At 44.6% G+C, this 13,065-nt stretch overlaps 1 protein-coding gene across 1 annotated transcript in view; it reads left to right on the forward strand.

Moving 5' to 3' along the window:
• The first annotated feature begins 11,031 nt into the window (after nt 1-11,031).
• LOC126161796 (neuropeptide SIFamide receptor-like) overlaps nt 11,032-13,065 on the forward strand; it is a 107,538-nt gene continuing 105,504 nt past the window's right edge. Inside the window, exon 1 of the mRNA XM_049917926.1 lies at nt 11,032-11,226. Within this exon, the coding sequence (XP_049773883.1) occupies nt 11,032-11,226 (195 nt within the window). The remainder of the gene's footprint in view (nt 11,227-13,065) is intronic.

Consider the following 13,065-nt stretch of genomic DNA (forward strand, 5'->3'; position numbering starts at 1 on the left):
TAACTGCATAAATGATCTTTTGGATAGGGTGGATAGCAATGTGCGGCTGTTTGCTGATGATGCTGTGGTGTACGGGAAGGTGTCGTCGTTGAGTGACTGTAGGAAGTATACAAGATGACTTGGACAGGATTTCTGATTGGTGTAAAGAATGGCAGCTAACTCTAAATATAGATAAATGTAAATTAATGCAGATGAATAGGAAAAAGAATCCTGTAATGTTTGAATACTCCATTAGTAGTGTAGCACTTGACACAGTCACGTCGATTAAATATTTGGACGTAACATTGGAGGGTGATATGAAGTGGGACAGGCATGTAAAGGCAGTTATGGGGAAGGCGGATAGTCGTTTTCGGTTCATTGGTAGAATTTTGGGAAGATGTGGTTCATCTGTAAAGGAGACCGCTTATAAAACAGTAATACGACCTATTCTTAAGTACTGCTAGAGCATTTGGGATCAATATTATGTCGGATTGATGGAGGACATAGAAGCAAGTCAGAGGCGGACTGCTAGATTTGTTACTGGTAGATCTGATCATCACGCGAGTGTTACGGAAATGCTTCAGGAACTCGGGTCGGAGTCTCTAGAGGAAAGGAGGCGTTCTTTTCATGAATCGCTACTGAGGAAATTTAGAGAACCAGCAATTGAGGCTGACTGCAGTACAATTTTACGGCCGCCAACTTACATTTCGCGGAAAGACCACAAAGATAAGATAAGAGAGATTAGGGCTCGTACAGAGGCACATAGGCAGTCATTTTTCCCTCGTCCTGTTTGGAACAGGGAGAGAAGATGCTAGTTGTGGTACGAGGTATCCTCCACCACGCACCGTATAGTGGATTGCGGAGTATGTATGTAGATGTAGATGTATGTGGGGACTGGATAGGAGTGGAAGAGGAAGGTGACTGATACAGGAAATAAATATGCACTCCCACACTGCGTTTCCCTTCTCGAGACATAAGGACAAAGAAAACAATCTGTAGTATTTATTTATATCACAATTAACCAGCAGAGTGTCTGGCCAAGGTACGTATTTATTTAAATTTCTTCCCCCTCTTTCTGCCAGTCTCGTCTGCCTCTCTCGTTGTCGCCCTTCCCTCTATCCCTCTCAACCGCCCCCATTCTCTGTCCGTCTGCTAGTTTCACATCTTCGTCCATTCCCTCCTCCCCTCTCTCTGTCCATCTCCTCCTCTTTGCTATGTTCATCTCCTCTTCTCTCTCTACCTGTACACCACCACCTCTTTCTCTTCTCTGTGCATATCATCCTCTCCCTCTCTCTGTGCCTACAATGATATGATTTTGTAGGTACTTGCAGCGTCATACACTACCCTCCATAAGTTTGGAAACACCTAGACAATGGAAATAATAGACAGGAAGCTGCAACAGTTAAATTTTCAATTCCTCAAAATAGCCACCCTTTGCTTTCATCACTGCCCTGTACGCTCTCGGCATGCGCTGCGTCAGTTTTGCCAAGGTTTCAATTGGAATTAATCTCCATTCTTGCTGCAGGACCTCCCACAATTGTGACCCACTCATGATTTCCCGTTTTCAGATCCTCCGGTCCAATTCATCCCATAGCAGCTCAATTGGGTTACAGTCAAGGGATTGGGACGGCCATTCCATGTTTTTCAATATTTTACGAACCTCTAGAGACTTCACATATTTTTAACACAAGCGAGACGTATGTTTCGGGTCGTTGTCTTGCTGCAGGACAAACCCTTTCCCAATGACGCAAACCAGATGTCTTAGCATGTCACTGGAGAATGGCATGATAATCCTTTTGGTTCAGTTTTCCATCTATTTCACCAAATCTCCGACTTTATTCCCTCCAAAGGATCCCATAACATCACAGAACCCCCTCCATACTTTACAGTTGGAATTACGCACTGCGGAGTCAAGCGTTCATGGGGTAAACGGCATACAAACTAACGGCGTTTATTTCCAAATATTTCAGTGAACAGTGAACAAGACTCTCCCAATCCCCCGTTGTCCAATGTCGGTGTGTCTTAGCCCACTGAAGCCTTTTCTTCTTGTTAACAGGGTGCAACAGTGGTTTCCTTGTTTACCTAACCTCGGAGGTTGTTGTCCGCCAAGCGTCATATCACTGTTGACTCACTCACCGGTGTATCCCTCGTTGCGTTTAGTTCAGCAGTCAATTGACGGACAGTTTTTAATCTGTTATGTTTACTGTTCACTACCAAATACTTTTCCAGGCGTTCTGACATTTTCCTGGGTGCTCATGAGCGAGGACGATCTACATAGGAGGCTGTTTCTCGATGCCGGTGTATGGTTTTGACAACTCCGCTGATGGAAATCATCAGTTTCTTTGCTATTTGTCGGACACTGTTGCGTTCTTGGTGCAAAGTGATTATCATTACCCGTGACTCATAAGGAATCTGGCACTTTGGGGCCATATTCAATTACTTTTGCGACGTGTTATACCTTTATGCAAACGCAAATACAAGTGAACAGAAATGTAAACATCGTACCTCTAGATAGCCATGCAGCCTACTCGCGCCACCTGGCGTGTTTAGTAGAACTGCATAGACAGGTAACGTCGGCTTACATAAAACAGAGCAATACTAGTATGTCACTATATGTATGTAGATGTAAAATAATTAAGTGTACGTTACTGTACGCGTCATTATTAACCGTTATTTGAGCTTGCTATTCCGTATTCTAAGCAATAATTCACATAGATCACTTCCATCTCGCTCCGTTGTAATACGCAGCTTTGTGTTTCCAAACTTATGGAGGGCAGTGTATGTGGATATTATCTGCAAAATGCAGTGATAATAGATTTAGTACCAGAGAAGTAATAAATTCAACGTCACGCACAATGTGGAGTTTGGAGTTTTTCACGCATCTCAGTGTTTATAACGTCTTATTTTCCGAACTGTGTGCGGCATAATGATATAGTTTTGCACGTATATTCAGTGCTACATGTGAACACTGTCTGCAAAACGTTTCGTGAACGGAGTTAGTAGTAAAAAATAAGTTAATTAAAATTTTATGCCTGATGCCATAATTAACAGCGAAAATGTAGTACGCGATAGATCTTTTTCCTTTCATCATTATGTGGGGGCCGATGGATTTGTTAGCTAGAAAAATCTTTGTGAATGTTTGAAATAGTGTATAAAGTTTGTTGCAAGTCACTGTGCTCTCGTTCTCAAATACTGGGTGAATAAAATCTGGGTAGTCTCGAATCGTGGGCTACAGTTCTTTTACCCCTTTGAAAGATAGGTGGTTCTTACTCCCACAGCGATTCTTTCCAGACAATGAGTGAAATGTATACTAAGTTTGGCTGCAATCGTTCGAATGGTTTCACAGAATATGTGGAACACACACACACACACATACATTTTTTATAATATGTACTATTATCTCCCTTTTCGTGATCCGATTTTTATGAAATATGCTGTAATCGGTGCCCGTAATTACGCTGAAGGTATGAGTAAAAACCCCATATAATCTGTCTGGTAAGTTCGGAGATTAGCGTGTTCAGATAGACAGACAGACAAGAAAGTTTTAGTAGACCTTTAAATCACGATATCTTTTTTTCTCGTTATCCGATTTTGATGAAATAAGGCCTATACTGTGCCCCAGATGGTGTGCAAGTTACCTGCGAAAGCCCCATGGAAGCTCGTGCAGAAGTTTCGGAGGCGAAGGTGTTCAAAGACAGACAGACACGACGGTTTTAAAGATTTATTATTAGTATAGGTATGAATAAATCAGTAATGAAAGTCTGCTTGTACAGAGGTCTTTCAGTAGTTCCTGTAGTTCCCGAACAGGAGACAGTAGCCCGGGCTGCGGCGCCCTCGAGGCCCCTGCCTCTGGCCTCTGCTCGGCGCGCCCCTCCCCGTCCCTCCGTGTCCAGCGCTGCTCGCAGGCTTAACGAGAAAGTGAGCAAAGGGGAGGCGCCGGCCGCCGTGGCCCCGTTCACTTTGTTTAGCGCTTCGGCAGCCGCCCCGCTACAATAAAGAGAAGCACTCCCTGTAGTGGTCGGACGCCTGACTTCTCACCGGAGGATCATCGATCTCACCCGGCGTAGAGCAAAGCTCCTTTTTCTAGCTAGGCATTCAGTTTTTCTTAGTGCCTCCCTGATCGATACCCAGAGTATCGATCGTCCGCCGCGCTCAGTGTCGATAGAGACGCGCTGCAAGGCGCAATAGTGTCGGTAATGCTGAAAAAGAACAATTTCTGAACAAATTCCCGCTGTGGCCTTCTGCAGTATCCATTTGCTACACCCATGACGAAGCAGTTAAGATACGCCATCCCCAATACATCCAGAAGGAGCCAAACCGTCTAGGTTTGATTTTCGCTAAGTTATAGTGAACAACACGGTGTGATTGTACAGAGTAATTCTTGGTAGGAAGGACGCAGCTGTTCTTTTGGATGACGAGTCGTCCGCTGATTTGAATGTAGCGTCACGCGTGTCACACGGAAGTGTGTCGGGATCCTTGCTGTTCATGTTGTACATTAAAGACCACCGAGCGAGGTGAAAGATACTGCGAGATCAAAAAGTCAGTATAAATTTGAAAACTTAATAAACCACGGAATAATGTAGATAGAAACGTAAAAATTGACACACATGCTTGGAATGACATGGGGTTTTATTAGAACCACCCCATATTGCTAGACGCGTGAAAGATCTCTTGCGCGCGTCGTTTGGTGATGATCGTATGCTCAGCCGCCACTTTCGTCATGCTTGGCCTCCCAGGTCTCCAGAACTCAGTCCGTGCGATTATTGGCTTTGCGGTTACCTAAAGTCGCTAGTGTATCGTGATCGACCGACATCTCTAGGGATGCTGAAAGACAACATCCGCCGGCCGCGGTGGCCGTGCGGTTCTAGTCGCTGCAGTCCGGAACCGCGGGACTGCTACGGCCGCAGGTTCGAATCCTGCCTCGGGCATGGATGTGTGTGATGTCCTTAGGTTAGTTAGGTTTAAGTAGTTCTAAGTTCTAGGGGACTGATGACCTAAGATGTCAAGTCCCATAGTGCTCAGAGCCATTTGAACCATTTGAACAACATCCGACGCCAATGCCTCACCATAACTCCGGATAAGCTTTACAGTGCTGTTCAAAACATTATTCCTCGACTACAGCTATTGTTGAGGAATGATGGTGGACATATTGAGCATTTCCTGTAAAGAACATCATCTTTGCTTTGTCTTACTTTGTTACGCTAATTATTGCTATGCTGATCAGATGAAGCGCTATCTGTCGGACATTTTTGGAACTTTTGTATTGTTTTGGTTCTAATAAAATCCCATGTCATTCCAGGCATGTGTATCAATTTGTACCTCTCTATCTACATTATTCCGTGATTTATTCAGTTTTTAAACTTATACTGACTTTTTGATCACCCAGTATATGGAAAAGCGTAGAGAAATCTTTGCTGTTTTTATAGACTAAGAAAAGGCTTTTGACAGAGTTCAGTGGAACAAGCTGATGGATATCTTGAAGAGGAAAGGAGTAGATTGGAAAGAGAGACGACTGATACCGAATCTATATTTACACCAGAAAGTAAGGATAAGGATTGGAAATGAAATGTCAGAAGGAAGCAGCATTGGACGAGGTGTTAGACAAGGTTGTTGCCTTTCCCCACTGTTGTTTAACATATACCTTGAAGAGATTATAGCGAAAAGCTTAGATGGGAAAAGAGGAATATGTATTGGTGGTAGGAGAATAGAATGTATAAGATTTGCTGATGACGTGGTATTAGTGGCAGAAAGTGAGCGAACAGTGAATAACATGCTCAAAGATCTGAATGAAGCTTGTGTGGAATATGGGATGCAAATAAACACAGGAAAGCAAAGAGTATGGTCATCAGTACAAGACGCAGACTGTCCAACATTAAAATAGGACGATCTACCATTAGCCAAGTAAGTGAACTTAAATATCTCGGAAGCACAATAACTGAAAACTTGAGATGTCACCAGGAGGTGAAAACACGAATTGCCATAGCGAAGGAAGAATTCAACAGAAAGAGCAGACTCTCATGTGGCAAATAAGATAAAGGACTAAGGAAAAGGCTTGGCAAATGTTTTGTCTGTAGTGTGGCACTATATGGGGCAGAAACATGGACACTGAGACGAGGGGATGAAAAAAGATTAGAAGCATTTGAGATGTAGATGTGGAGGAGAATGGAGAGAATAATCTGGATGGAAAGAGTGAGTAATGAAAGAGTATTGGAAAGGGTTGGTGAGAGAAGATGTCTGCTGAAGGTTGTAAGAGAAAGGAAAAAGAACTGGTTGGGACATTCATTGAGAAGGGAGTGCTTGCTAGTAGATGCTTTGGAAGGATTGGTTTGTGGGAAAAGACTGAGAGGAAGAAGTAGATACAAGATTATAGGCGACATAAAGGGAAGAGGAAATTATGCAGACCTCAAGAGGATGGCAGAAGACCGGGCAGCCTGGAGAACTACCATGTGAAAACCTGCCTTTAAGCAGAACACTGATGATGAGGTGGCGCAGTGGCTAGCACACTGGACTCGCATTCGGGAGGACAACGGTTCAATCCCGTGTCCGGCCATCCTTATTTAGGTTTTCCGTGATTTCCTTAAATAGCTCCACGCAAATGCCGGGATGGTTCCTTTGAAAGGGCACAGCCGAATTCCTTCCACGTCCTTGCCTAATCCGATGAGACCGATGACCTCGCAGTTTAGTCTCCTCCCCCTAAATCCCATTAAAGACCTCTCAGAAGGTAGTAACCTCACACCTTTCGCACATGACATGGTCTTAAAAAAGCTGCGGAAGAAAAGCTGCACAAATATTCCGTCAGATCTTGATAAAATTTCGAAGTGGTGCAGGAATTGTCTATTTGCTTGGAATGTTCAGGAACGTAAAACTGTGCAATTTTAAAAACGAAAAATCATTTTATCCTATGATTACCATATGAGTGAGTCACGATTAGAATAAGACAACTCATACAAATATCCGGGTGTAATAATTCGTAAGAATATAAAATGGAAAGATCTCATCGACTCAGTCGTAGGAAAACCAGATGGTAGGCTTCGATTCAGTGGTAGGATACCAGAAAATTAGAATAAGTCTATAAAGGAAACAGCTTTGCAAAACCCTCATGCAACCGTCCTAGAACATTTCTCAACTGTGTGACACCCGCATAAAACAGGGCTAACAGGCGGCATTTAGCGAATACAAAGATGGAAAATTTTAAGGGACAGAGTTTCACAAATGGGAGGGTGTCGCGGAGATGCTGAAAATACTGAAATTCGAGGCGCGTGAAAATCTGAGAACGAAAGTAACTTTCGCATAATGTGTCACCGACATGTAACATAGCTCGATGAAACTTGGACCTTACATTGAAAGAACTGGTACAATATAGTAAAAGCACTCCGTCTTCAGGCCACGAGTGGCCTACCGGGACCATCCGACCGCCATGTCATCCTCAGTGGAGGATGCGGATAGGAGGGGCATAGGGTCAGCACACTGCTCTCCCGGTCGTTATGATGGTATTCTTGACCGAAGCCGCTACTGTTCGGTCGAGTACCTCCTTAATTGGCATCACGAGACTGAGTGCACCCCGAAAAGTGGCAACAGCGCATGGCGGCCTGGATGGTCACCCATCCAAGTGCCATCCACGCCCGAAAGCGCTTAACTTCGGTGATCTCACAGGAACCGGTGTATCCACTGCGGCAAGGTCGTTGTACATATCAAAAGGTAATTGAAAAAAATACGCAATGACTGAAAAAAGTACGCTATGAGACAAAAAAAGACTGAAATTTTTGCCGGCCACGGTGGCCGAGTGGTTCTAGGCGCTTCAGTTCGGAACCGCGAGACTGCTACGGTCGCAGGTTCGAATCCTGCCGCGGGCATGGATGTGTGTGATGTCCTTAGGTTAGTTAGGTTTAAGTAGTTCTCTAAGTTCTAGGGGACTGATGACCTCAGATTTTAAGTCCCATAATGCTCAGAGCCATTTGAACTGAAACATTTGTTCAAAGGCAATCATGCACGTAATACAGGGTAATTCTGATGTCCGCTGAACAATACAAAAGGTGGGGAATGGTCCTTAACGCTCTGGAAGATGGTCTCATGCTGTCCATAAGGTTGATACTAGTTCGTGTGGTACTGCGTTCCATTCCTCCACGAGTGCGGCTGACAGCTGCTGGATGGTCGATGGTGCATGTGGCGTGCTGCAATACGCATCCCCAAGCTTCCGACAAGTACTCGACTGGATTTATGTCGGTTGAACGGCCGGGCCAGCCCCTTCGCGGAGTATCCTCTCGTTACAAAAGTTCCTCCACTTTCGCAGCTTGACACAGTCGCTCATTTTCGTCTATAAAAATGAAGGTTGAATACACCCCTGCCAAGACGCATATGGAGGCGGAGTACTGTGTCACAGCAACATTGACCAGTGAGTGTGATGTGTTAGAAGATTTGGTCGTCAGTACCGCCTTACAACAACTCTCCCAAAGGAACTTCAACCTTTTCCCTCTGCCAGATCATGAACTCTGAAATGACATTTACTCGTGCTACCAGCTATAAGTCCACCCCACCCATTCCACCTCATCAGAGCTTCCTCTCACTCCCCTCCACACATTTCCTTAACCTCCTTTTTCCAATATATGGCTTTCTTTCCTCATCCCCTGCCCATTTTCCCAACAGATGTTGGCCCCAGTCTACTCGACCATTTCTTCTGTCCCATAAGCCACTCCTACTCTATCGCTGCTATGCCCAAGTCCTCCATCCTTATACCACCACCAGTTCCCTACCTTCCACACTGCCCAATAGTTCCCACTTTAACTACAGCCTCCCTGTACCTGGGCAGATCCTTCAGGTTCTTAATGACAGAAAAGGCTTCTTTTAAATGTCAGTACACCGGCATCAGCTTATAAATGTCTTTAAATATGCGGTTCTTGTGTTTCGTTGTACCTTTTATTCTCATTATTTATTACCTACTAATGCAAGAGGTCGTATCTCTCTTATACAGACAGGGTGGTCCATTGATAGTGATTGGGCCAAATATCTCGCGAAATAAGCATCAAACGAAAAACTACAAAGAACGAAACTCGTCTAGCTTGAAGGGGGAAACCAGATAACGCTTTGGTTGGCCCGCTAGATGGCGCTGCCATAGGTCAAACGGATATCAACTGCGTTTTTTTTAAAATAGGAACCCCCATTTTTATTACATATTCGTCTAGTACGTAAAGAAATATGAATGTTTTAGTTGGACCACGTTTTTCGTTTTGTGATAGATGGCGCTGTAATAGTCACAAAGGTATAAGTACGTGGTATCACGTAACATTCCGCCAGTGCGGACGGTATTTGCTTCGTGATACATTATCCGTGTTAAAATGGACCGTTTACCAATTGCGGAAAAGGTCGATATCGTGTTGATGTATGGCTATTGTGATCAAAATGCCCAACGGGCGTGTGCTATGTATGATGCTCGGTATCCTGGACGACATCATCCAAGTGTCCGGACCGTTCGCCGGATAGTTACGTTATTTAAGGAAACAGGGACTGTTCAAAAATGGTTCAAATGGTTCTGAGCACTATGGGACTTAACATCTGAGGTCATCAGTCCCCTAGAACTTAGAACTACTTAAACCTAACCAAGCTAAGGACATCACACACATCCATGCCCGAGGGTCCGCCGCTCGTGGCCTCGCGGTAGCGTTCTCGCTTCCCGAGCACGGGGTCCCGGGTTCGATTCCCGGCGGGGTCAGGGATTTTCACCTGCCTCGAGATGACTGGGTGTTTGTGTTGTCCTCATCCTTTCATCATCATCCAGGAAAGTGGCGAAATTGGACTGAGCAAAGATTGGGTAATTGTACGGGCGCTGATAACCACGCAGTTGAGCGCCCCACAAACCAAACATCATCATCAACATGCCCGAGGCAGGATTCGAACCTGCGACCGTAGCGGTCGCGCGATTCCAGACTGAAGCGCCTAGAACCGCTCGGCCACATAGGCCGGCCAGGAAGTGTTCAACCACATGTGAAACATCAACCACGACCTTGAACAAATGATGATGCCCAAGTAGGTGTTTTAGCTACTGTCGCGGCTAATCCGCACATCAGTAGCAGACAAATTGCGCGAGAATCGGGAATCTCAAAAACATCTGTGTTGAGAATGCTACATCAACGTCGACTGCACCCGTACCATATTTCTACGCACCAGGAATTGCGTGGCGACCACCACCACGTCGTGTACAGTTTTGCCACTGGGCACAAGAGAAATTACGAGACGATGCAGAATTTTTGCACGCGTTCTATTTAGCGACGAAGTGTCATTCACCGACAACGGTAACGTAAACCAGCATAATATGCACCTACATGATAGCAACTGTTCGTCTAAAATTGTGAGCCATATGTTTGTGACTATTACAGCGATATATATCACAAAGCGAAAAAAGTGGTCCAACTAAAACATTCATATTTCTTTACGTACTACACGAATATGTAATAAAAAATGGAGGTTCCTGTTTAAAAAACCGCAGTTGATATCCGTATGACCTATGGCAGCACCATCTAGCGGGCCAACCATAGCGCTATATGGTTTCCCCTTCAAGCTAGAAAAATTTCGTTCTTTGTAGTTTTTTCGTTTGACGCTTATTTCGTCAGATACTTGTCCCGGTCACGGTCAATGGACCACCCTGTATATAAAAACTTCCGTTTTATTTTTCCCCTCAAAAAATTCCTTTGTACCTTGCTTCTTTTTCATGTAATTAAATTTTACTATCAAGACCGGATAACCTGTATCGTTTATAGTTCACCCCTCCCCTCCCCCTTCCCCGTTCCCGTCCATATAGTGCGTGGGGAGATGAAACAAAAACAAGGAAAACGCTGCACTGAAAGCTTGTAGAAAAGTTCGCACACTTTCGACATTTGTTGCAAGTTGTCTTCACAGCGCTGCGCTCTGAATGGCCAGCTGCGCAGTAATCGATCCCCGTCCACGAGCGAGCGTTGCAGCAGGTGTTCCTCTGCCGGCAGGTTCCTGGCGATCTGGTGGCCGCTGAAGTTCCAGATCACGAAGCGGCGCGCGCGGCTGATCATCGCGGCCATCTGGCTGATGGCGCTGACCACGACGCTGCCGTGGGCGCTCTTCTTCGACCTGGTGTCCGTGCTGGACGACGTGCGCGTCTGCGTCGAGGTGTGGCCCGACCCCGCCGACGGCGCGCTCTACTTCCTCTTCGGCAACCTGCTCTTCTTCTACGTCGTGCCCTTCGCCCTCATCTCGCTCTGCTACGTTCTCATCTGGATCAAGGTCAGCCGCGCTTCCACGCGCTACACTCAGTTTCCATTTAAGAGGTTCCGATACTAAGAAGGCTATTTACACATACAGTGAGTATGCACTGCATTCATTAGACAGTAAATTACAGGATATTGCTTTCAAATGATAGAGCAGAGCAATCAGTCGTCCTTTTCTCGCAGGTTATATTCGGAAAAATCTAGATTTCGGCTAGTGCCTCACCATTATCAATGCACCATTTCACAGTATCAATGCACGTTCTAGTTAAGATCAGCCCTCTGTTGTACGTACTAGACCAGGGCTTCACAACATACGTGCTCGCGGAGCAAGCTGTGAGCAGCAAGGCGCGAGCACGGAGCAGCGCGAGCACGCTACCCCCACTACCGGACCAGAGCGGACAGTGGGGAGAGTCACGTGGGGCACACAACAGCTGCCGCCAGTCAATGTAAATCTGCGGCCACCTGCAGGGATATCACTCACGAATTATTACTGCGACAAATGAAACAAATAAAGGAGAATGTACACGTGCCACATAATTTTATTAGCTTAGTGTATGCCTCTACATTTGTATTAATTTGTGAACTGTTACACAATAAAAGATGTCACTGAAGTGTGGGATTCTCGGTTATCTTGTACTTTTTGCTCTTTACAATTGCGTCTATGTTCGGAGTAATTGTTCTTGTGCATTGTAGGCGCAGCGTGCAGTTTAAATTTCGATCAGACAATGCGTTTCTCAGGCGCGTCTTGTTACATTTCATTGCAGAGAACAGTTGTTCACAAACATACGTGGAATCGAACACAGATATTATTGTAGCCGCCAATTTGTGCAAACGAGGAAATCTATCCTGAGGGAAGTGTCTGTAGAATTCCAAAATGTTTTTCTTGTTCTGAAATTTGTCTCTGTATTCTCTTTCACACTGGAGGTCAATAATTTCTAGTTGCAGCTCAGGACGAATCTCTTCAATATTCGCTGAATATGGAGAGGAGAACAGATCAAAAATCACTGTCTAGTGCTGTCAGATCTTGAAAGCGTTGATCAAATTCTTCCTTAAGGGCAACTAAACTATGTGAATAACGTTCAGTCTTTGTGAACATCTTGCACGGATGATAATTTAGGAAAATGAGCTAGATTTTCTGTTTCCAGTTGACTCACCCAAAGCGTCAATTTCATTTTAAAAGCTCGTATTCGATCTATGAAATGAGTAATTAGCAGATCTTTACCTTGTAGTGAAATGTTCAAAGCATTCAGATGGCTAGTTGAATCTGCTAAGAACGCGAGATCACATTTCCATGAAGGCTCTTTCAATTCAGGAACACATATGTTATTTATTTCCATGAACATATTTATCCCATCTAATAGGCAAAAAAATCGATTTAATAATTCGCCACGACTAAGCCAGTGGACCTCGCTGTAATAAGGCAGGCTACCATACTGGCTTTCATGCTCAAGAAACCTTTTAAATTGCCTTTGTCGCCCATGCTTCCTTATATAATTGGTTGTACGAACAACAACACTCATCACATTTTTTAGAGTGATACTCTTTGCACATAAGTTTTCCTGGTGGATCACAAAGTTAACGCCCCTTATTTCATTCGGCACGGTCAGTTTTTGCATTTTATCCTTCAATAGCGCAACGAAATCTGACTTTTTCCCTGTCATCGCTGATGCACCGTCTGTAGACACTGAAACTAAAGAATTCCACGACAATCCTATATTTTCAACACTTTCTTCAACACTACTTAAAATATCACCTCCGGTGGTAGTGTTCTTCATGGCTACTGCATCGAGGAGCTCCTCCCTCACCTGAAGATCTCTATTAACACCTCTAATAAATATGGTAAGCTGCGCTGTTT

The sequence above is a fragment of the Schistocerca cancellata genome, chromosome 1 (genome assembly GCF_023864275.1).
Source record: "Schistocerca cancellata isolate TAMUIC-IGC-003103 chromosome 1, iqSchCanc2.1, whole genome shotgun sequence".
Taxonomy (NCBI): domain Eukaryota; kingdom Metazoa; phylum Arthropoda; class Insecta; order Orthoptera; family Acrididae; genus Schistocerca; species Schistocerca cancellata.